At 54.3% G+C, this 16,906-nt stretch overlaps 2 protein-coding genes across 4 annotated transcripts; one reads left to right on the top strand and one right to left on the bottom strand.

The window, feature by feature from the left end:
• The first annotated feature begins 2,423 nt into the window (after positions 1 to 2,423).
• LOC130610727 (claudin-16-like) lies at positions 2,424 to 4,591 on the top strand. Its single transcript, XM_057430789.1, has 5 exons — positions 2,424 to 2,657; positions 2,751 to 2,879; positions 3,475 to 3,639; positions 3,756 to 3,947; positions 4,436 to 4,591. Exons 1-5 carry the CDS (start codon positions 2,513 to 2,515, stop codon positions 4,525 to 4,527), a joined length of 723 nt encoding a protein of 240 aa, XP_057286772.1. The 5' UTR covers positions 2,424 to 2,512; the 3' UTR covers positions 4,528 to 4,591.
• Positions 4,592 to 6,997: 2,406 nt separating this feature from the next.
• Positions 6,998 to 16,900, bottom strand: YBX1 (Y-box binding protein 1). Of its 3 annotated transcripts, none has more exons than XM_057430768.1 (8): positions 16,579 to 16,900; positions 16,095 to 16,158; positions 12,457 to 12,490; positions 10,294 to 10,383; positions 9,823 to 10,125; positions 9,183 to 9,265; positions 8,810 to 9,087; positions 6,998 to 7,377 (listed from the first exon to the last, which is right to left on the bottom strand). In XM_057430768.1, exons 1-7 carry the CDS (start codon positions 16,736 to 16,738, stop codon positions 8,841 to 8,843), a joined length of 981 nt encoding a protein of 326 aa, XP_057286751.1. In that variant the 5' UTR covers positions 16,739 to 16,900; the 3' UTR covers positions 6,998 to 7,377; positions 8,810 to 8,840. The 3 variants fall into 3 exon arrangements, with proteins under 3 accessions (XP_057286751.1, XP_057286752.1, XP_057286754.1); XM_057430769.1 differs by having other exon boundaries at positions 6,998 to 7,372; XM_057430771.1 differs by having other exon boundaries at positions 8,810 to 9,075.
• Between the last annotated feature and the right edge of the window lie 6 nt (positions 16,901 to 16,906).

The raw sequence follows: 16,906 nt of genomic DNA, 5'->3' as shown, positions 1-16,906 counted from the left end.
AAATCCATCTCGGTGCCTGTTGTATTGATGTCTCTGTGGCAGCACTGCCCTGCATCCTGCTTGCACACACAGGGGCCTTTCTCACACCTCGGAGCCACGGCTGGTTTAATTCAATGGTGCTTTTATGAAGTTTTCTCTCTTTTTACTCATTTTTACCCCCTGCCCTGCCCCGATGGCATCTGCAGGGTCCTCTCCACCTCCGTGAGACGGTCCCATCAAAGAAAACATCTTTCTTCCTTCATTTTTGGGGTGAAAACACAAAGATTCGGGTCTCCCTGTGGGGACTCTGATTTTCACCTTCATTAACCAGGGATTTGATCTTCATTATTCAATGGATCTGCCCCTCTCCCTGAATCTTTTCAAACACCCCCCCCCCCAAAAAAGAAAAGGTTTCAGCTGTGAATGGAGAGCTCAGATTCGTTTGAGCTGCACTAAACTGACTGTTGAGATGGGCAGACAAGGAGAATAAACCTATTCCATAGGTGTCACCAGGACACGCCGCTGCTGGGTCCTGTTGCTTGGGATCATGCCTTGGATGTCCAAGTCCTGCGAGTTCTTGAGTAACTGGTGGCAAATGAAGGAGCACAAACCCTCCCGGATGCTTTCAGCACTAATTCATCGCTGCGTGCTGAAGCGTTGGACCTGCCGTGTGCCAAAATCCCGGCAAAACAGGATAACCCAGCATCACACACTTTGCCAAGAGCCCGGTGCGCTGCCAAAGCCCCGCAGCCTGGGTGCTGCAGGGGATTATCCAGAGGGAAAACAACCCGAACCTAAGAACCCAAGTGCATCTCTTCAATAGAACCCATGAAACGGGGCCACGGGGGTGCGTGTTTGCCATGGCTCCAGGGGATGAGGGTGCAGCGATGCCTGGGCATGGCTGAGCCCAAGGATGCTCAGAGGGGGCAAGAAAGGGAGAGGAAGTGATTTGATTTTAGGGCCACCCCTCTGACATTCCCTGGGGTCCCAACACATCCTGCTCCCCCCAGGCAGGAACTGAAAGGTCTCATTAAAGAAGTGGGGATATTCACAGAGTCCCCCCCCTTGGGGAATGCTCCCAGCAGGTTCCCAGTTTTCCCCACGTGGTGTTCCTTGGGGAGGTTCCGTTGCCAACCTATCGCTGTGCTATCCGTGGAGCTCACAGCCATGGAAACACCTTAAATAGCCCAGCACCGCCTCGGCCAGGGGCTGCATTGCCCTGCTCCGTCCTGGGTCAGGATCGAACCCCATCAGCACTGGAAAGCCTCCAAGACACAGCCCCAGCCCTTGGCAACAGGGAGCTCTCACCATCGATCCCACCCCAGCAAGGATGAGCCCGTGGTGAAGATAACGCTCCCCCCTCAAGCCCCCTCTCAGTGAGAACTCTATTTCTCTTCCTGTCTCTGTCTTTTCTTCCTTCTTTCTTTCCTTCTTCCTTCCCTTGTTTTTTCTTTCCTAGTTTTATCTTGTTTTTCCTTTCCCTTTCCTTTCTTATCCTTTCCCTCCCCTCCCCTTCCCTTCCATTTCCCTTCCCTTCCCTCCTTTGCCTTCCCTTCCCTTCTTTTCCCTTCCCTCCTTTGCCTTCCCTTCCCTTCATTTCCCTTCCCTCCTTTGCCTTCCCTTCCCTTCCCTCCCCTTCCCTTCCTTTCCATTCCCTTCCCTCCCCTTATCTTCATTTCCATTCCATTCCCTTCCCTTCTCTCCTTTGCCTTCCCTCCCCTTCCTTTCACTCTTTTGCTTTCCCTTCCCTTTCCTTCCCTTCCTTTCACTCTTTTGCTTTCCCTTCCCTTTCCTTCCCTTCCTTTCCCCTCCCTTCCCTCCCTTGCCTTCCCTCCCCTTCCTTTCACTCTTTTGCTTTCCCTTCCCTTTCCCTTCCTTTCACTCTTTTGCCCCTTCCCTCTCCCTTCCCTCCCTTGCCTTCCCTCCCCTTCCTTTCACTCTTTTGCCTTCCCTTCCCTTTCCTTCCCTTCCTTTCCTTCCCCTTCCCTCCCTTGCCTTCCCTTCCCTCCCCATTTCCTTCCCTTCCTTTCACTCCTTTGCCTTCCCTTCCCTTACAAATACAAAAGACAAGCAAGGCAAGGCAGGTGATATGCCCACCAAATCCCATGGCTGCAGGGATGGAGGCACCAAGGGGACTTCAGGATACTCATGCTCAGACCCCAGGTTATGACCACAGTAGCTGCTGGACAAGGGCTTCCAGCAGCACTCAATTCCAAAAGGGCAAGTACTAATGGCTGGCAACTTTAGATGGTCTTTGCAGAAGAGAGGACATCTAGAGAGCAACCCAATGCGGGTACACCTCCAGTGCAAAGTTAATGCATCCCTGCAGGCCTTGTCTCCATGAAACCTGGGGGCCCGGCCTCATTAAGGGCATCAGAGCATCTTGGCAGCACTGAGGACCACGAGACGGGGCCCAGCTAACTCCTAGGGATCCAGAGGACACCCTGCCCTAGGTGGCCCTTTGCTCTTGGCGGACCTGGGAAGCGGCCGGAGCAGCGGTGATGGACGTCCCTGTGCCCTTGCAGGTGACCCCATGAGCGCAGCCCTGCAGGTGACAGCGTTCGGTCTTGCTCTTCTCTCAACCCTCTTCCTGCTCCTGGCCACGTGCACTGACTGCTGGATGGTGAACGCTGACGACAGCTTGGAGGTGAGCAGAGCAACCGCTCTATGGGTAGCACCTGGGTGCCTTGACACCCATGGGTGACATCCCCACGTCTCCCCAGGCTTGGAAAGGGGACAAGGTGGGATAAACCCATTGTTTTTTCCATGGGGCTTTGTGACTTTCTCCTGCTTCCAGGTGAGCCACAAATGCCGGGGGCTCTGGAGGGAGTGTGTCACCAACATGCAGGACGGGGTCAGGACCTGTGACCAGTATGACTCCATCCTGGCTGACCATCCGGGTAAGTGCCACGGCCTGGAGGCCTTCCTTCAAGTTCAGAGCTAAGAGTTTCCCCTCTTCCCTCTTCAAGATGATCCTCATTGCAAAGGGCTCACCTCCACCAGTCGGTGATGCAGGACCAGGGCTTCTCCTGGCCTCCTGCTCCAGCAGCAGTGCTTTGCAGGCAGAAGTCCCCTTGCTCACAGCCGTGGTGTCACCCAGGCCACCTCTCCTACTTTTCACCCCTCCGTTCACATTTGGTGTTTTAAACATCAACCTGGGGGGTAAAACCAGTCTGGGCAGCAGCATCCCCTGCCCAAGCCTATGCAAGGCGGCCTCGAGGCCGCATCCCGGTGCAGATTGGTGCACCTTAAGTTACTTGGGCTCTTGAGCTGGTCTAATAATGAGCTCACTAAGTCCTGTTGCAGGGTTGCTGGTGAGCTCCTTGCCTATGGCAATGGCAGGCATGGGGTTGGTGAGTCCCACTGTAGGTATCTCCTATGGACACGGCCATGCAGAGCTGGGTCTAGCAGGGACACGGGGAGCAACCTGGAGCGGGGACACCAGTCCCTGTGACCATCCCACAGTCTCCCCTGTTTTTCCCCTTGCTTACCCAGTGAAGATCGTGGTGACACGGACCCTGCTGATCACAGCAGACCTCCTGGCTGGCCTGGCTTTGGCCATGCTGCTCCTCGGGCTGGACTGCATCAAGTTCCTCAAGGAAGATCCCGGTGTCAAACTGAAGATGCGCTACGGGGCCGGCGGCATCCTCGGCATTGGGAGTGCGTGGCTGGAGCGCTCGGGGTGGGGGGCAAATGGACCTCGTGTCCCATGGGCACCCCTTCAGAGGGGTCTTGGGGAGCACGAGGGGGTTCTCAAGCAGCCCCCTTCCTCTCAGGCATCCTGGGGCTGGTGGGCTCCGTGTGGTACGCGGTGGATGTCTACGTGGAGAGGGCCATGCTGGTGTCACACAACGTGTTCCTGGGAGTCCACTACGACTTCGGGTGGTCGTGCTGGCTGGGCATGGCTGGCTCCATGGGCTGCCTCGTGGCATCGGTGCTGCTGGCCTGCTGCCTCTGTGCCTGCACAGGTCAGTCTGCCCCATTCCATCCCATCCCACCCCATCCCGTAGCCTCCTGCTCTGCCCACGGGTGAAGGACCAGCTCAGGGGTGCAGCCAAACCAAGGGGAACCCCTTTGGTCCAGCCCGTGCGCCCTGGCTGGGTCATGCCAAGGACCCCAGCTGGGTCCCGTAAGGGTACAGAGGAGGTGCAGAAATGCTCCTTCCACATCACTGGGACCTCAAGGTCCTGGGGAAGATGCATTGGTGCCTACCCAAAGCAGTGGCTGTGCTGCAGCCGCATCACTGTGCCCAGTCAAAGCCTTGCGCTGGTGACCACATGGATGTGGCCAGTGGAAACCTGGCATCACCATCACAGACATGGGGCAGGTGATGCCTCACCAGATGTTACCTCCAGCCCTCACGCTTGGTCCCTCTCTTGCCATGTTCCCAACACTGCAGCACCCCAGGGTCCCTGCTATTGCCAACCATGCCACAACCCCACCTCTCTCCCAGTAGATCCCAGCAGCCCCCAGCAACCCCAGAGGACTCCCCAGCCCCGGGTCCGAACGGCCACCAGCAAGATGTACGCCATGGACTCCCGTGTGTGATGGGCAGCAGCACCTCCTGCTCCCAGCACCACTGGGGGATGCTCTCCCCCTCCAACCTGACCACATTAAAGCACCATCTTCTATACTGGGACATGTCTGCAACTGGGTTAAGGCTCCAACTGCAGGAGTTGTGCGAGCTACAGCATCAGCAGCTGCAGAAGTCGCCCACAGAGGAGGCTGTTTTCCATAGAGTCCCAGCCTGGTTTGGGTTGAAGGGACCTTAAAGCCCATCCAGCTCCAACCCCTGCCACAGGCAGGGACCCCTTCCACCAGAGCAGCTTGCTCCAAGCCCCTGTGTCCAACCTGCCCTTGAACACTGCCACAGATGGGGCAGCCACAGCTTCTCTGGGCACCCTGTGCCCCCACCTCAGCACCCTCACAGGGAAGAGCTTCTGCCTAAGAGCTCATCTCAGTCTCCCCTCTGGCAGGTTAAAGCCATTCCCCTTGGCCTGTCCCTACATCCCTTGTCCCCAGCCCCTCTCCAGCTTTCCTGCAGCCCCTTCAGGCACTGGAGCTGCTCTCAGGTCTCCCCTTCAGGAGCCTTCTCTTCTCCAGGCTGCCCCAGCCCAGCTCTCTCAGCCTGGCTCCAGAGCAGAGCTGCTCCAGCCCTCGCAGCATCTCCATGGCCTCCTCTGGCCTCGCTCCAGCAGCTCCACGTCCCTCTTGTGCTGCTGCCTCAGAGCTGGATCAGGGCTGCAGGGGGGGTCTCCCCAGAGCACAGCAGAGGGGCAGGATCCCCTCCCTGAGCTGCTGCTCACGCTCTGGGGGTGCAGCCCAGCAACACAGGGGGGGTTCTGGGCTCAAGCACTCACTGAAGCCGGGTCATGGGGAGCCTCTCATTGACCAACACCCCCAGGTCCATCCCAGGCTCCTGTTGTTTCCCCACTTCCAGACAGGTTTCATGCAAACAAACCCCAGAAACGTGCTCCTTTAAGGAAAGATGTCCCTGGGTTCCCTGGGGATGCCTCTGGGACACGGAAGCCAATGGAGCTCTTCACATCCCTCCAAAACTGAGCCCGTGCTCTGGAGGCATTCAGTGGGAAGCCAGCTCTGCACAGAGCAACACTGACTCCACGTGGCCCTGGTCAGGCAGGCACCAGCGCTGCTGCAAACACCCCAGAGCTCAGGGGTTTGAGAGCTGGGAAGGGCAAAGAGCCCAGAGCAGTTGGGGAAGGGGTTGGGCACTGGGGGAACGCTGCAGGGGGTCAAGCTGAAGCTCATTGGAGCTGCTCTACCACCGAAGTTGGGTTTTATGGCCACACGGAAAGGGAATTCTGTTTTCTACATGAACTGTAAACCCTCCCTCGCTTGCAAAACACTGCAAAATCAAGCCTGAGCCCCCAATCATCCCCCAGCCAGCCCCCAATTGCTGATTTTGTCCTTATTCCCCTACCTCTCACCTCGAGGTTAGCACAGAGAAGCTGTGGCACCGCAGGGAAGCAGCTTTGTGACTTCAAGAACAAGCCCTCGGCTGGACCAGGGCCCTGCAATGAAGGAGGGCAGAGGAGACCCACAGCAGTGCTGCTGTGGCCTGGGCTTGCTGCACAACACTGGTACCTCCAATCCAACAGCTCAGGGCCCTGGAGAAAAGGATGTGGTCACTAAAGCTGTGTGATGGGGATGAAGAACATGACCAAGAGCTGGCTGGGAATGGCAGGGTCTGGTCCAAAGGACGGGCACGGTGCAGGCAGAAGGGGGCCGGAAGGTTTTTAAGTCACAGAATCCCAGCCTGGTTTGGGTTGAAGGGACCTTAAAGCTTCTCCAGCTCCAACCCCTGCCACGAGCAGGGACCCCTTCCACTGGAGCAGCTTGCTCCAAGCCCCTGTGTCCAACCTGGCCTTGAACACTGCCAGGGATGGGGCAGCCACAGCTTCTCTGGGCACCCTGTGCCAGCGCCTCAGCACCCTCCCAGGGAAGAGCTTCTGCCTAAGAGCTCATCTCAGTCTCCCCTCTGGCAGGTTAAAGCCATTCCCCTTGGCCTGTCCCTACATCCCTTGTCCCAAGCCCCTCTCCAGGTTTCCTGCAGCCCCTTCAGGCACTGGAGCTGCTCCAAGGTCTCCCTTTGGCACCCCCCCTGCCCCGGGAGCTCCTCCACAGCCCTCATGTTCTTACCAGCAGCTTCCAGCTGGTGTTGAGGAGCCGTGGGGCTGGGCAAGGCTGAGCCAGCAGTGACCAGAAGCAGCAGCCCTGGCACTGGTGGGGCAGCCCCAGAGGCGTTCCACAGCGAGGCACAGCTCTGCTTTGTGCTCCATCACCCCCAGTGTGAGCAGGCACCAGGGCTGGAACCCGGGCGCTGACACCAAACCCCTTCCCACCCGGCACCTCAACTAATTTGCAATGATTTTTGTGTTTCACCCCTCAGCCTGTGTGCTCAAGAACTAAAGCAGTCCTTTCCCATCCCCAAGACCCTTTATGAACACTCAAACCCTGTCACAGGAACGAGGGTTTTAAAAGGACCAAGTGCACCAGGTAATTCTTTAAGACCTTTATTAACAGATGCTTGCAGTTTGACTTGAAAAAATCAGGTGTATATTTCATACAAATTAAAAATGAGGTTCTTAAAAATCTCAACTTGACCAGATATGAAACAATTTAAAAACCTTTAAAGGTATATTGAGAAAAAACAGACTTTTAAAAAACGTGTTTATCGTTTCCAAAAGGAGACTTCTTTAGGTAAAAATAATAAAAACCCCATGCTGCATAGACAATGCAGATAGTTCGAGTAATCTGGTCAACAGCAAAAAGCAAGCACTTAAGGTCTTCAGTTCCAATTCTTTTGTTCATTTCTTATTGCTGGAATTTCATTTTCTTTTCTTCTTCATTTCTTAAGTCTTTTCTTTGATGACTAAACTGAAAAAGAGGAAGAAAAGGACCATCAGACCCGTGCCAGGGGTCACACGGATGCTCTGTCCACCAAGACTGACCTGGGAGCACAAATCCTCACTGAGCCACCTCTCACACACAAGAAACCCTCCCCAGCTGCACCTGCTGCCCCCAGCCCACCCCAGGGACCAAACCAGGTGCCTTCCACACAAAACCAACCCAAAAGGACTCCAGAAAGGGAAGAGGAACCCCATCACACCCATCCCCTCCAGGGCAGAGCTGCTCCCATTGGGTTCTGCACACACACAGAGCTCAGGCAGGAGGACAGGGAGTATCTTGGGAAGGTGATGGACGAGCAGATCTACCCACACTTAACAGAGGCAGCCGTGGTAAGCCACTGCCCAGACCACAGGAACCACAACCAGCCAATACTATCAATAGACAGAGCAACCAAAAGGTCCCTGTGGCGTTTCTCTGAAGCTTGTGACATGAAGAACGCGTTCACCATGAAGATGGACACCAGGATCAAACCAGGGCTCGTGCCCAGCACACAGAGAACACCACAGCAAGGCCTGAACCCGTTATGTGAATCCATCAGCACTCCAGCCCCTCAGCCCTCACAGAGAGGTCTGCGGCTGCTGGCACCAAACTCTGCCCAGCTCCTGCACTCCCTGCTCATCCCACTAACAGGAGGGGTCCCACCAGAACCCAGATGTGCCGTTCTGTTTGCCAGCCCTCCGAGGCAACAAGTGAGGAGTGAGACACAACAGAGTGGGATATGAACACTGGCGAGAGGAAATACAGAGAAAGAGAGAAGAACAGGCAAGGAAGGTGCCAGAAAAAGTAGAAAGAGTCCAAGCAATGAAAACATTCCCAAATCAACAGAGCTGCCCACCAGAAGACAGCTCAGACCATCAGAGCAAGAGTCGGATCATAACCCATCTACCTCACAACTAAATCCACCTTTCACATCCGTGCCATCCTCCCCAGTGGCAAAGCCACCGGTACCACAGCGCTTCAAACAGGTGCCCCGCACTCTCCACAGGAAAGTGGCCAATCTGCCAGGTTTTCCAGCACTTCCTTGGGAACTTTGCATCAGCTTCCTACACACCAGTGCTGACAGTACTTAACACCATCTGCTTCACCTTGGGGACTGAGTGACGAGGGCTCAGGCACCCACAGGACAGAGTAAACCCCTGTCCCCACCTCTCCCGGCTTTGCCACTCCACCAGCCCCACCTCAGCGACTATTTCTGGGCGGACAACAGCAGCTCCGAGTCTCACCTACTGAGCACAGCCAACGGGAGCTATCCCACGGCAGTGACTCCAGCAACACCCATTAAAAGCAGCTCACCGAGGCCTCCCCACCTCATAGCTCTGCAGCTATGGGGTCGCACCACGCGAGCGCCAAGAGCAGGGGAGGGCCGGCGGTGCTCCGGAGGCACCGCACGCACACGCACCCGGATGATGGTAGAGGTGGAAAGCCGGTGTTTACTCAGCCCCGCCCTGCTCGGCCTCGGGAGCGGACGTGTTCTCAGCTGGTGGTTCGGCTGCCTTCGTCTCTTTGCCATCTTGTGGTTTAGGGTTCTCCGGGCGTCTGCGTCGGTAGTTGAAGTTACGGCGGTACCGACGTTGAGGTGGTTGCTGACTTTGGGTCTCGTCCCCTTGGTTCTCTTTATCTTCTTCGTTCCCGTCCTCTCTAGGCTGTCTCTGACGAGGAGGACCCCTGAAAGTCAAGCTAGGCTTTAACAGTGCAGCATCTGACCATCGCCATGTTCTGTCTCTGTTGCTAAAAGGGAGGGTTAAAAGGGAAGAAGTTGATCTGCGGCATACCTGCGAAATCGTGGTCTATAACCTCGGTACATGTTCTGCCTGACTGGTCTGCCTTGTTCTCCTGCACCCTGGTTGTCAGCACCCTGGAAGACATTCAGCAACAAACCACCTTAGCCACCTGCAAAAGTGTGTTGAGGCTACAACTAGTCAAGCTGTGAGGAAGAGGTAGATATAGATGAGACCCTTGGTGACATGGGTTAGTGGTGACCTTAGCAGTGCTGGGGAACTGTTGGGCTTGATGATCTTAAAGGTCTTTTCCAGCCCTTTTGATTCTATGGCTGTGAGAGGGCTGGCAAGTTAAGCCCAAGGCACATAAGGTGGGCAGCGGTCCTAGGGCACAGCAGCACACATAGAACAAATCACAGAACAGTTTGGGTGGGAAAGGACCTCAAGATCCTCTAGCTCCCAGCCCCAATATGACGTAGAAGTTGTTCTCCTCACGTTAATCATATAGCAAGTTAACCCAAATCCAAACTGCTTTTTAAACTGTGACATCGGGACCTTCAGTTCATTGGCTGCTGCAATCCAAAACCTGCTGCAACCTCTTCATCTTGCTCCCAAACCTCCCCCTAACCATTCCCTGCACAACAAGAAGCAGCAGCCCAGCACCCAGCGTAGCCTCCCTCTCAAGCACAGTTACCTCCACCATCTCTCCCTGCACGGGAGGGTTGGAATACTGTGGTCGACGCCCGTAGGGCCTACGCATGTAGTAAGGTGGGTACCGCCGCCTGCGATAGGGACGGCGTTGCTGGGCTTGACCTTCTGGTATGTTCTCTGCTCCTTCGTTCTTTTCCCCACTCTCACTGTTCTGGTAGTTCTGCTGGTAGTTGCGTGGAGGACCCCTGCGACGTGGGTATCGTCTGTAATGGTTACGGTCTGCTGCGTATTTGCTGCCTTGCACTGGGACTCCACCAGGACCGGTAACGTTTGCTGCCTCCGCGCCCTGCAGAGCGGGGATGGTGTTAGGGGCACAGGCACATCAATCCCTGTGTCATTTAGCACCCAGTAAGGATTTATAACCCCACTGGAAAGCCATCAGGCACCAGCTCAGCCCCAGGGACCTCACACCAGCTTTTCCATGCACCCACCAACACCCAAGAGTCACATTTACCTTCTCTCCTTCAACCACATCAAACTCCACGGTCTCTCCATCTCCTACGCTGCGGAGGTACTTCCTGGGGTTATTCTTCTTTATGGCAGTCTAACAACAAAACATTGCACGATTACACTTACAGCACAGCATGAGGGTACTACTTAGTACTCTCCCTTTTATTTTAACATTAAGGAATTTGAGTATTAGTATCTTAGGAGAAAGACCAGTTGAGCTGCTGTGAAAATCCAGGAAGCCATAAAATGTACCTGCAGTACTACAGCTGTGGCCTATCTGCAACATGGAGCAGCTTTACCATGCACTGCAAACAACTGTCAACACGCTGTCTGCTAGCTGGAAAAGCAGTCTGAAAACAAACCCTCGCCCCCCATACACACCGGCCATAGTATTCCTAACCAGAGCTCAGATGAAAAGCCCCCAGAGCAGCTACACATCCCTCTGAAGCACACACACAAACCTATCCGCCCTTCCAGCTGCACGCTCAGACTCCCAGTCCCCACCAGCTCCCACACCACCACATCGTGCAGCGGCCATCGATGGCCAGAACTCAAGAGATTTCCTCCTCCAAGGCTTCCAATACCACCACTTCAGCCACAGTATTTACCAATCGATCACAAGTTTACTCCTGCTGTGTATGCTGCACCAAGGATTAGCCCTCCCAAGGTGTCAGCACCAGACAAGCCTTTGTGTCGGTGCCTGCATGAGAAATGACAGTACCAGAAAACACTGACTTTTCTGTGCTATTCAGCAGTGGATTAAGTTTCTGACAGATGAGTTAATGCTCGATGTGCACAGCTCAGCCACATCCTGCTTATCAAACACTTTGAACAGTAACACGAGTGTAACAACTTCACAAAAAATCACCAGCAACACCATCTGAGGAGGTTTTTCCCCCTCTATGGGATCAAATCCATGGCAAAACATGCCCACAGGTCTCAGCCTATAAAGCAGTGGTTTTAAGGGAAAGCCTTATTCCAACAGCAGCTGAGTCCAACAGCTCTTCATGAGACCCCAGCCCCATGATGGAGATGGGGAAAAAGCACAAACAGGCCAATTCTGTTTGAGATTAGACCCCCGAAACTGGTTTGCAATGAAAATTCTGACACACATCGCTGCCAAACCATGCTTCCAGAAACACAGGCAGCAGCTACATGACAAGTCCTGAGAGCTGACTTGTAAGTCAAGGTCATTTACAGGTTACTCTACTTGCAAACTGAGTAATGAGGTCTGACAGCTTTCCTTCGGGGTGTGTATTCCTGCCTCAGAACATACAGACACAGCACAGCCACTTGGCCCTTCTCCACTGCCCATTACAGAATAACCTTTCATAAACAAATGCCTCTACATTTTAATCACAGGTAATTTAGATGTGGCCCAAGCAAGAAGCCGAGAGCTGGCAAAACCAAACTCGAGTCAAACGCTTTCCGGGGTTCCTTTTCCCTCTCTTTGTGTTTACAACAGGGGCCATGTATCCCTAACTTGAAACAAAAGAACAACCCATGGACTCCAGCCATAACCCACACTCCCCATGGCACTCCTGCGGGCTGCTTCACAACAGGAGAGCCCAAGAGAGAAAGGGTAGAAAAGCACAGTGCTTACACACAGCCTTACAACTCAGAGGACTAAGCTAAAATCAACCTGCTGCATGGAATAAGCCATGGGTGTGGTGCTCACTCTGGTCTAGCTTCCAGAGATTACAAGCTCACTGGAAGTTACATCTATTAAAGCATGCACCAGGCTTCCACTGAAAGCCTGGAGCAATAAATCATGCACAAGTTTTGCCTAGAAGAAACAACAAACCCGACTTCTTCAGTGGCACTTCATTTTGATCACAGCACAACTAATTTCTCTCCTTGCTGCATGCTTTTCATTTATCTATTTCCACATCCTTACCTAACAGCTATTTGAATCCTCCACAAAGCAACTTACCCCAAGCCAACAGCATACAAGGTAGCAGCCTGCTCAACCCACCTATCTCACCTCCTGTGACAGCTGTACATGGACATACACAGCCTCTGGTGACAAGCAGGCTCTGCTTGTGACCCAGTAGTAAGAAACAGTTTCCGTTCAAGTAACAGCTCTTGGAAAACACAGGCTCCTTCACAACTTCAATCCTACCCCCAGAGGACACACAGCAAGTTTCAGAGGTAACAAGGATCTTACCTGATGGACAAACACATCTTCCTTGGTGTCATTCCTGCAAGACAACAGGAAATTGAAATTCATGTAGGAAATGCACGGTAAATTAAGAATTCAGTTGTTTGGGGTGGGGACAAAACATGGATCTCTCAAGACACCTAGCTTTCAGCATCTGCCTTGCTCCTCCAACCTGCTCTCAACTAGTTCCCTACCAGCTTACTGCTTGAAGTAAACAGACTGTAACATAGCTATACATGTTGTATGTTCAGAGCACACACACAGGTCCAGTAAGTCACGTGTAGAAGCATTCTTCCTCTCTCTTGCACACCCCCTCTATCCTTCACACCCCTCTCATGGACATGTTTGAAGAAGGAAGAACTCCTGAGAGTGAGCAGCCTTCGGAACACCACCTACTGCAGCCTTTGAAACAGGCTGTATCACCACTCAAGCCTTGTGTGATGAGGCAGAGCTCCAGCCTCTCCACCTCAACATTCCCTTCCTTCAAGGAGCAACCCCTGAAGGCTCCAGGGTGAGCCAAGCTGCACTGGTGAGCAGAGAGGAAAGAGCTTGGCTTTTCCAAGAAAACAGCTCAAGTCTCTACCTACAAGGATCCAAAAGCATCCCTCAGCGTGAGCATGACAGAGCTCCCACAACTTCCATGCTGAGGCTGGACAAACACAACACGGCACCAACTGAAGTCAGGAGAGTTTCTGTTCTGCACTTCAATGCTACAGCAGAAAGAGCCTCCACGCTGTGAGGGCTCCTAACACACCCACAGCCCTGCACCAGGCTCACACCCTACAACAGCACCTTGCTGTGGTGTTGGCTTCTTCAGTCAATGCAAGGGTTTGAATCCACAGCAGAGCAGCTTTTATTTCCTACAATGACTGCTTGAGGACACTGCAAAGCAGGCTTGTGTGGAGCTGTGCTCAGAGCTGCAGAGCTTGCAGGTATGGAGAACAGAAGAAGGGATTTTGTTGTATTTCCTTAAGGTGAAGCCAGGTGTTTCTCACAGTTAGCTTTAAAACAGGAAGACTCTTCCAAAAACTCAGACCAAGCTATGGCTGTTCTGTCAGACAGCACCAGCAGAATTAAGTCACTCTGTCCCCTCATCGACCAGATGCTTACAAACCTCAAAGGTTACTGGGAAAATGGTAGCCAAAAGGGCACAAAGCAGAGCCAGTCTGATCATCATGAAAGAGCATCCAGAAGCTCTTGCAAAGCCTGAACCTAAATACTTTCCTCTTCACAACACAAGGTCTTTTACCAGATGCCCCTAAAGCTCAACAGCTTCCCAAGAGCCCAGTAACAGGCTTTCAATAGAGTGCTGAACACCTTCCTTCACTTGGTTAAAAAGTGGTAGTAAGTTCTTGTGGTCGTGCTCTGCACACGAGGACACCCTACATACTTTCCCAAGGGTGATTTTGAGCAATCCCACTGGATGCTTGTTCCCAAAGTCCTTTGGAAAAGCAGGTTTAGATCTTTGGAAAAGCTGGAGGTTTAGATCAACACATGACTCAGTTGCACAGACAGAGCTCAAGGTGTACACACAGATAAAACACACTGATCAGTTTTCAAGCCCAGCACCACCCAAGATGCTTCCTGACGCACTTTTCCATGTAGACACAGCAAGCACAGGGCCACCTGGGTGGTGCAAATGCAATAATCACTTTCTCAAAGCAAGTTTGAGATGGTACAAAAGAAGCCCCATTCTCCAGGCCTAAAAAGCCATTCAGCTCATGCTTCCACTAAATGGCTATCTCTGCAACCTCCTAATCCATAAAAATAAAGGAATCAAAGCAGCACAAGTCAAGCAAACACCACCTTAAGTCCAGCAAAGCACTAACTAGAAGCCAGACCCCACACGCAGCTCAAGTCATGGCAAGAGGGCCTGCAAAGGCATTTGTTACTTTGACAACTGTGACAAACAACTGACAGACACTCAGAATCCAAACTCCTATTGAGTTTGATTCAGAAACACACAGAACAGAACAGAACCACACTTGCAACATGAAAAGAACACAGGAAATACTTGAGACTGACGTGCACCTTCATCAAAGCTAAACTTCAGTTCCAAAGCTCATTTCAGCTGCAAGCAGGCTCAGCTAAAGCTCCCCTCACAGAAGCCAGAGAGATTCCAGAGTTGAGGAAATGTCTTCCAGATCCGTTCCCAGGCTGTGGCTCTAATCTCTTGATAACATGATGGGTTTCTCATTAAAAATGGCAACCTCAGGGATTAAACAGCTGCCAAATGAATGAGTGGGGAAGCCACTCGGATGTCTTCACTCCTGCTGCTGCCTCCTCACTTGACTCACATCACTGAGCTGTGCCACTACTGAGGGAAACAGGAAAAAAGCCTTCCCTGGAGGGAGGGTTTGCGGCCTGTGACTTTACACGTGCTTACAACAGCCCAAGCAGCTTAAAGCACTGATGACTACAGGACACTTAACATGGAAACGCTACATGAAGAATGCAAACTGGGCAGAGAGTGGAGTTCTGAGTGTTGCAGGCATGAAACCCATTAAGGAGCTTGGCAGACAGTTAAGACTGGGTCATAAGGTAACAGACAGTTACAAAAAGGCAGTACTGAAGCAAACCTAAATAAAAGGCCAAATATAAAGCACCACTACATACTCTAGGGAAACCTTAGAGCAGCTCCAGTGCCTAAAGGGGCTGCAGGAAACCTGGAGAGGGGCTTGGGACAAGGGATGTAGGGACAGGCCAAGGGGAATGGCTTTAACCTGCCAGAGGGGAGACTGAGATGAGCTCTTAGGCAGAAGCTCTTCCCTGTGAGGGTGCTGAGGCGCTGGCACAGGGTGCCCAGAGAAGCTGTGGCTGCCCCATCCCTGGCAGTGTTCAAGGGCAGGTTGGACACAGGGGCTTGGAGCAAGCTGCTCTAGTGGAAGGGGTCCCTGCCTGTGGCATGGGTTGAAGCTGGGTGAGCTTTAAGGTCCCTTCCAACACAAACCAGGCTGGGATTCTATAATTCCCCAAGTCCTTCAGTCAAATTCTGATACTGTGGGGCTGAAGCACCACATGGTTAAGGGGAAGAGCTCCTTGGAATGTGGCCTCTGCAGAACAAGCCACAGGGAGACCTCCAGAGCTACCCAGTACCCAAACTGCCTTGCAGAGCAGTTCCAGGACTCCTCTACTGCTGCACACCCTCACCAATACCCGTTTTAAGCACTTATACAACTCCTTAAGTGCCCCAGTTTTGCTTTCAAACCAACTACTGTCACAGAAACACCCTTCTGGGCACTTGTGTCCTGAGAGCCCCTTAAAAGGCTCCGGTCTTGTGACATAAAACAACCTGGATTTTGCTGCTTTCCCCATGCACTCTGGGTCTCCTCAGGAGAGCGGGCTTTTAACTACACCAAGCGCTCACCTCCTATTTTCTGACACTGATGGACTGAACCTCACGCAGGAGCTTACACAAACACCAACAGCCGGCCTTTAATGCCCAAACCCGACCAAACCAAGCCCCTCGAAAACCGCCGTGAAAAGGCATCGCTTCAACACCATAACCGTGACCACCACAATAAACGCATCGAGCCCGTGAGGCCGCAGCACTCAGGAGCACCGGCACCGGGGTAGGCCCCAGTGTCACGGAGAAGTGACAGAGCCCGCTCCCTCCCTCCCCTCCCCGCGGGCCGCCCCCTCACCTGTTGATGAAGCCGTAACCGTTCCTCACGTTGAACCATTTGACAGTGCCCAAAACCTTCGTTGCTGGGGAAAGGGAGGAAGAGGAGAAGGGAGGAAGAGGAGAAGAAGAGGCGGCGGCGTCAGGGCGGCACGTGGCGGGGCGGCGCGCACAAAGGCCCCGCGTGGCGGACATCTTGGGCCTCCCCGCCCCCACCCCCCGCCGGCACGCGGGGCCCGGCGGCGCGCGCGGCGGGAGGAGGAGGAGGAGGAGGAGGAGGAGGAAGGCGTTGGGAGCCCCAACGGCCGCGCGCGCGCGCGCCCCCGCCGCCGCCTCCTCCTCCTCCCGCCGCCGCGCGCGCGCCGCCCCTCAGCGATGGCGGGCCCGGCGTGTGAGGGAAGGGAAGGGAAGGGGGGGGCGGTTGTGCTCGCGCCGCCGCTTCCCCCCCCCACCACCTCCTCCTCCTCCTCCCCCTCATCAACCGCCCCCCGTCCCCGTCCCCTCACCGATGACCTTCTTGTCCCCGCCGGCGGGAGGAGCCGCCGAGGCCAGGCCGCTGCCCCCGTTCCCGGTACCGCCGTTAGGTTTGGAGTCGGCGGTGGCGGCGGGGGGGGCCGCCGCGGGGACGGGGGCGGCGGGCGGCTGGGTCTCGGCCTCGCTGCTCATGGCGGCGGCTGCTCGGTGCGGACGGTGGTGGTGACCGGCTGTTAGCGCCGCCTCCCGCGGTGTGATGGTGACTGCGGCCGGCCGTGGGGGGGGGGGGGGGGGGCTGCTCCCTGCTCCGGGCTCGCTGAGCTCCGCTCTCCGCTCCCGAGACCGATCGAACTGGCCACA

This window comes from Pezoporus wallicus, unplaced genomic scaffold (genome assembly GCF_028554395.1).
Source record: "Pezoporus wallicus isolate ANWC-B61680 ecotype Strahan unplaced genomic scaffold, APGP_CSIRO_Pwel_v1 contig_11693, whole genome shotgun sequence".
Classification (NCBI taxonomy): domain Eukaryota; kingdom Metazoa; phylum Chordata; class Aves; order Psittaciformes; family Psittacidae; genus Pezoporus; species Pezoporus wallicus.
This window is presented reverse-complemented; position numbering and strand designations above follow the sequence as displayed.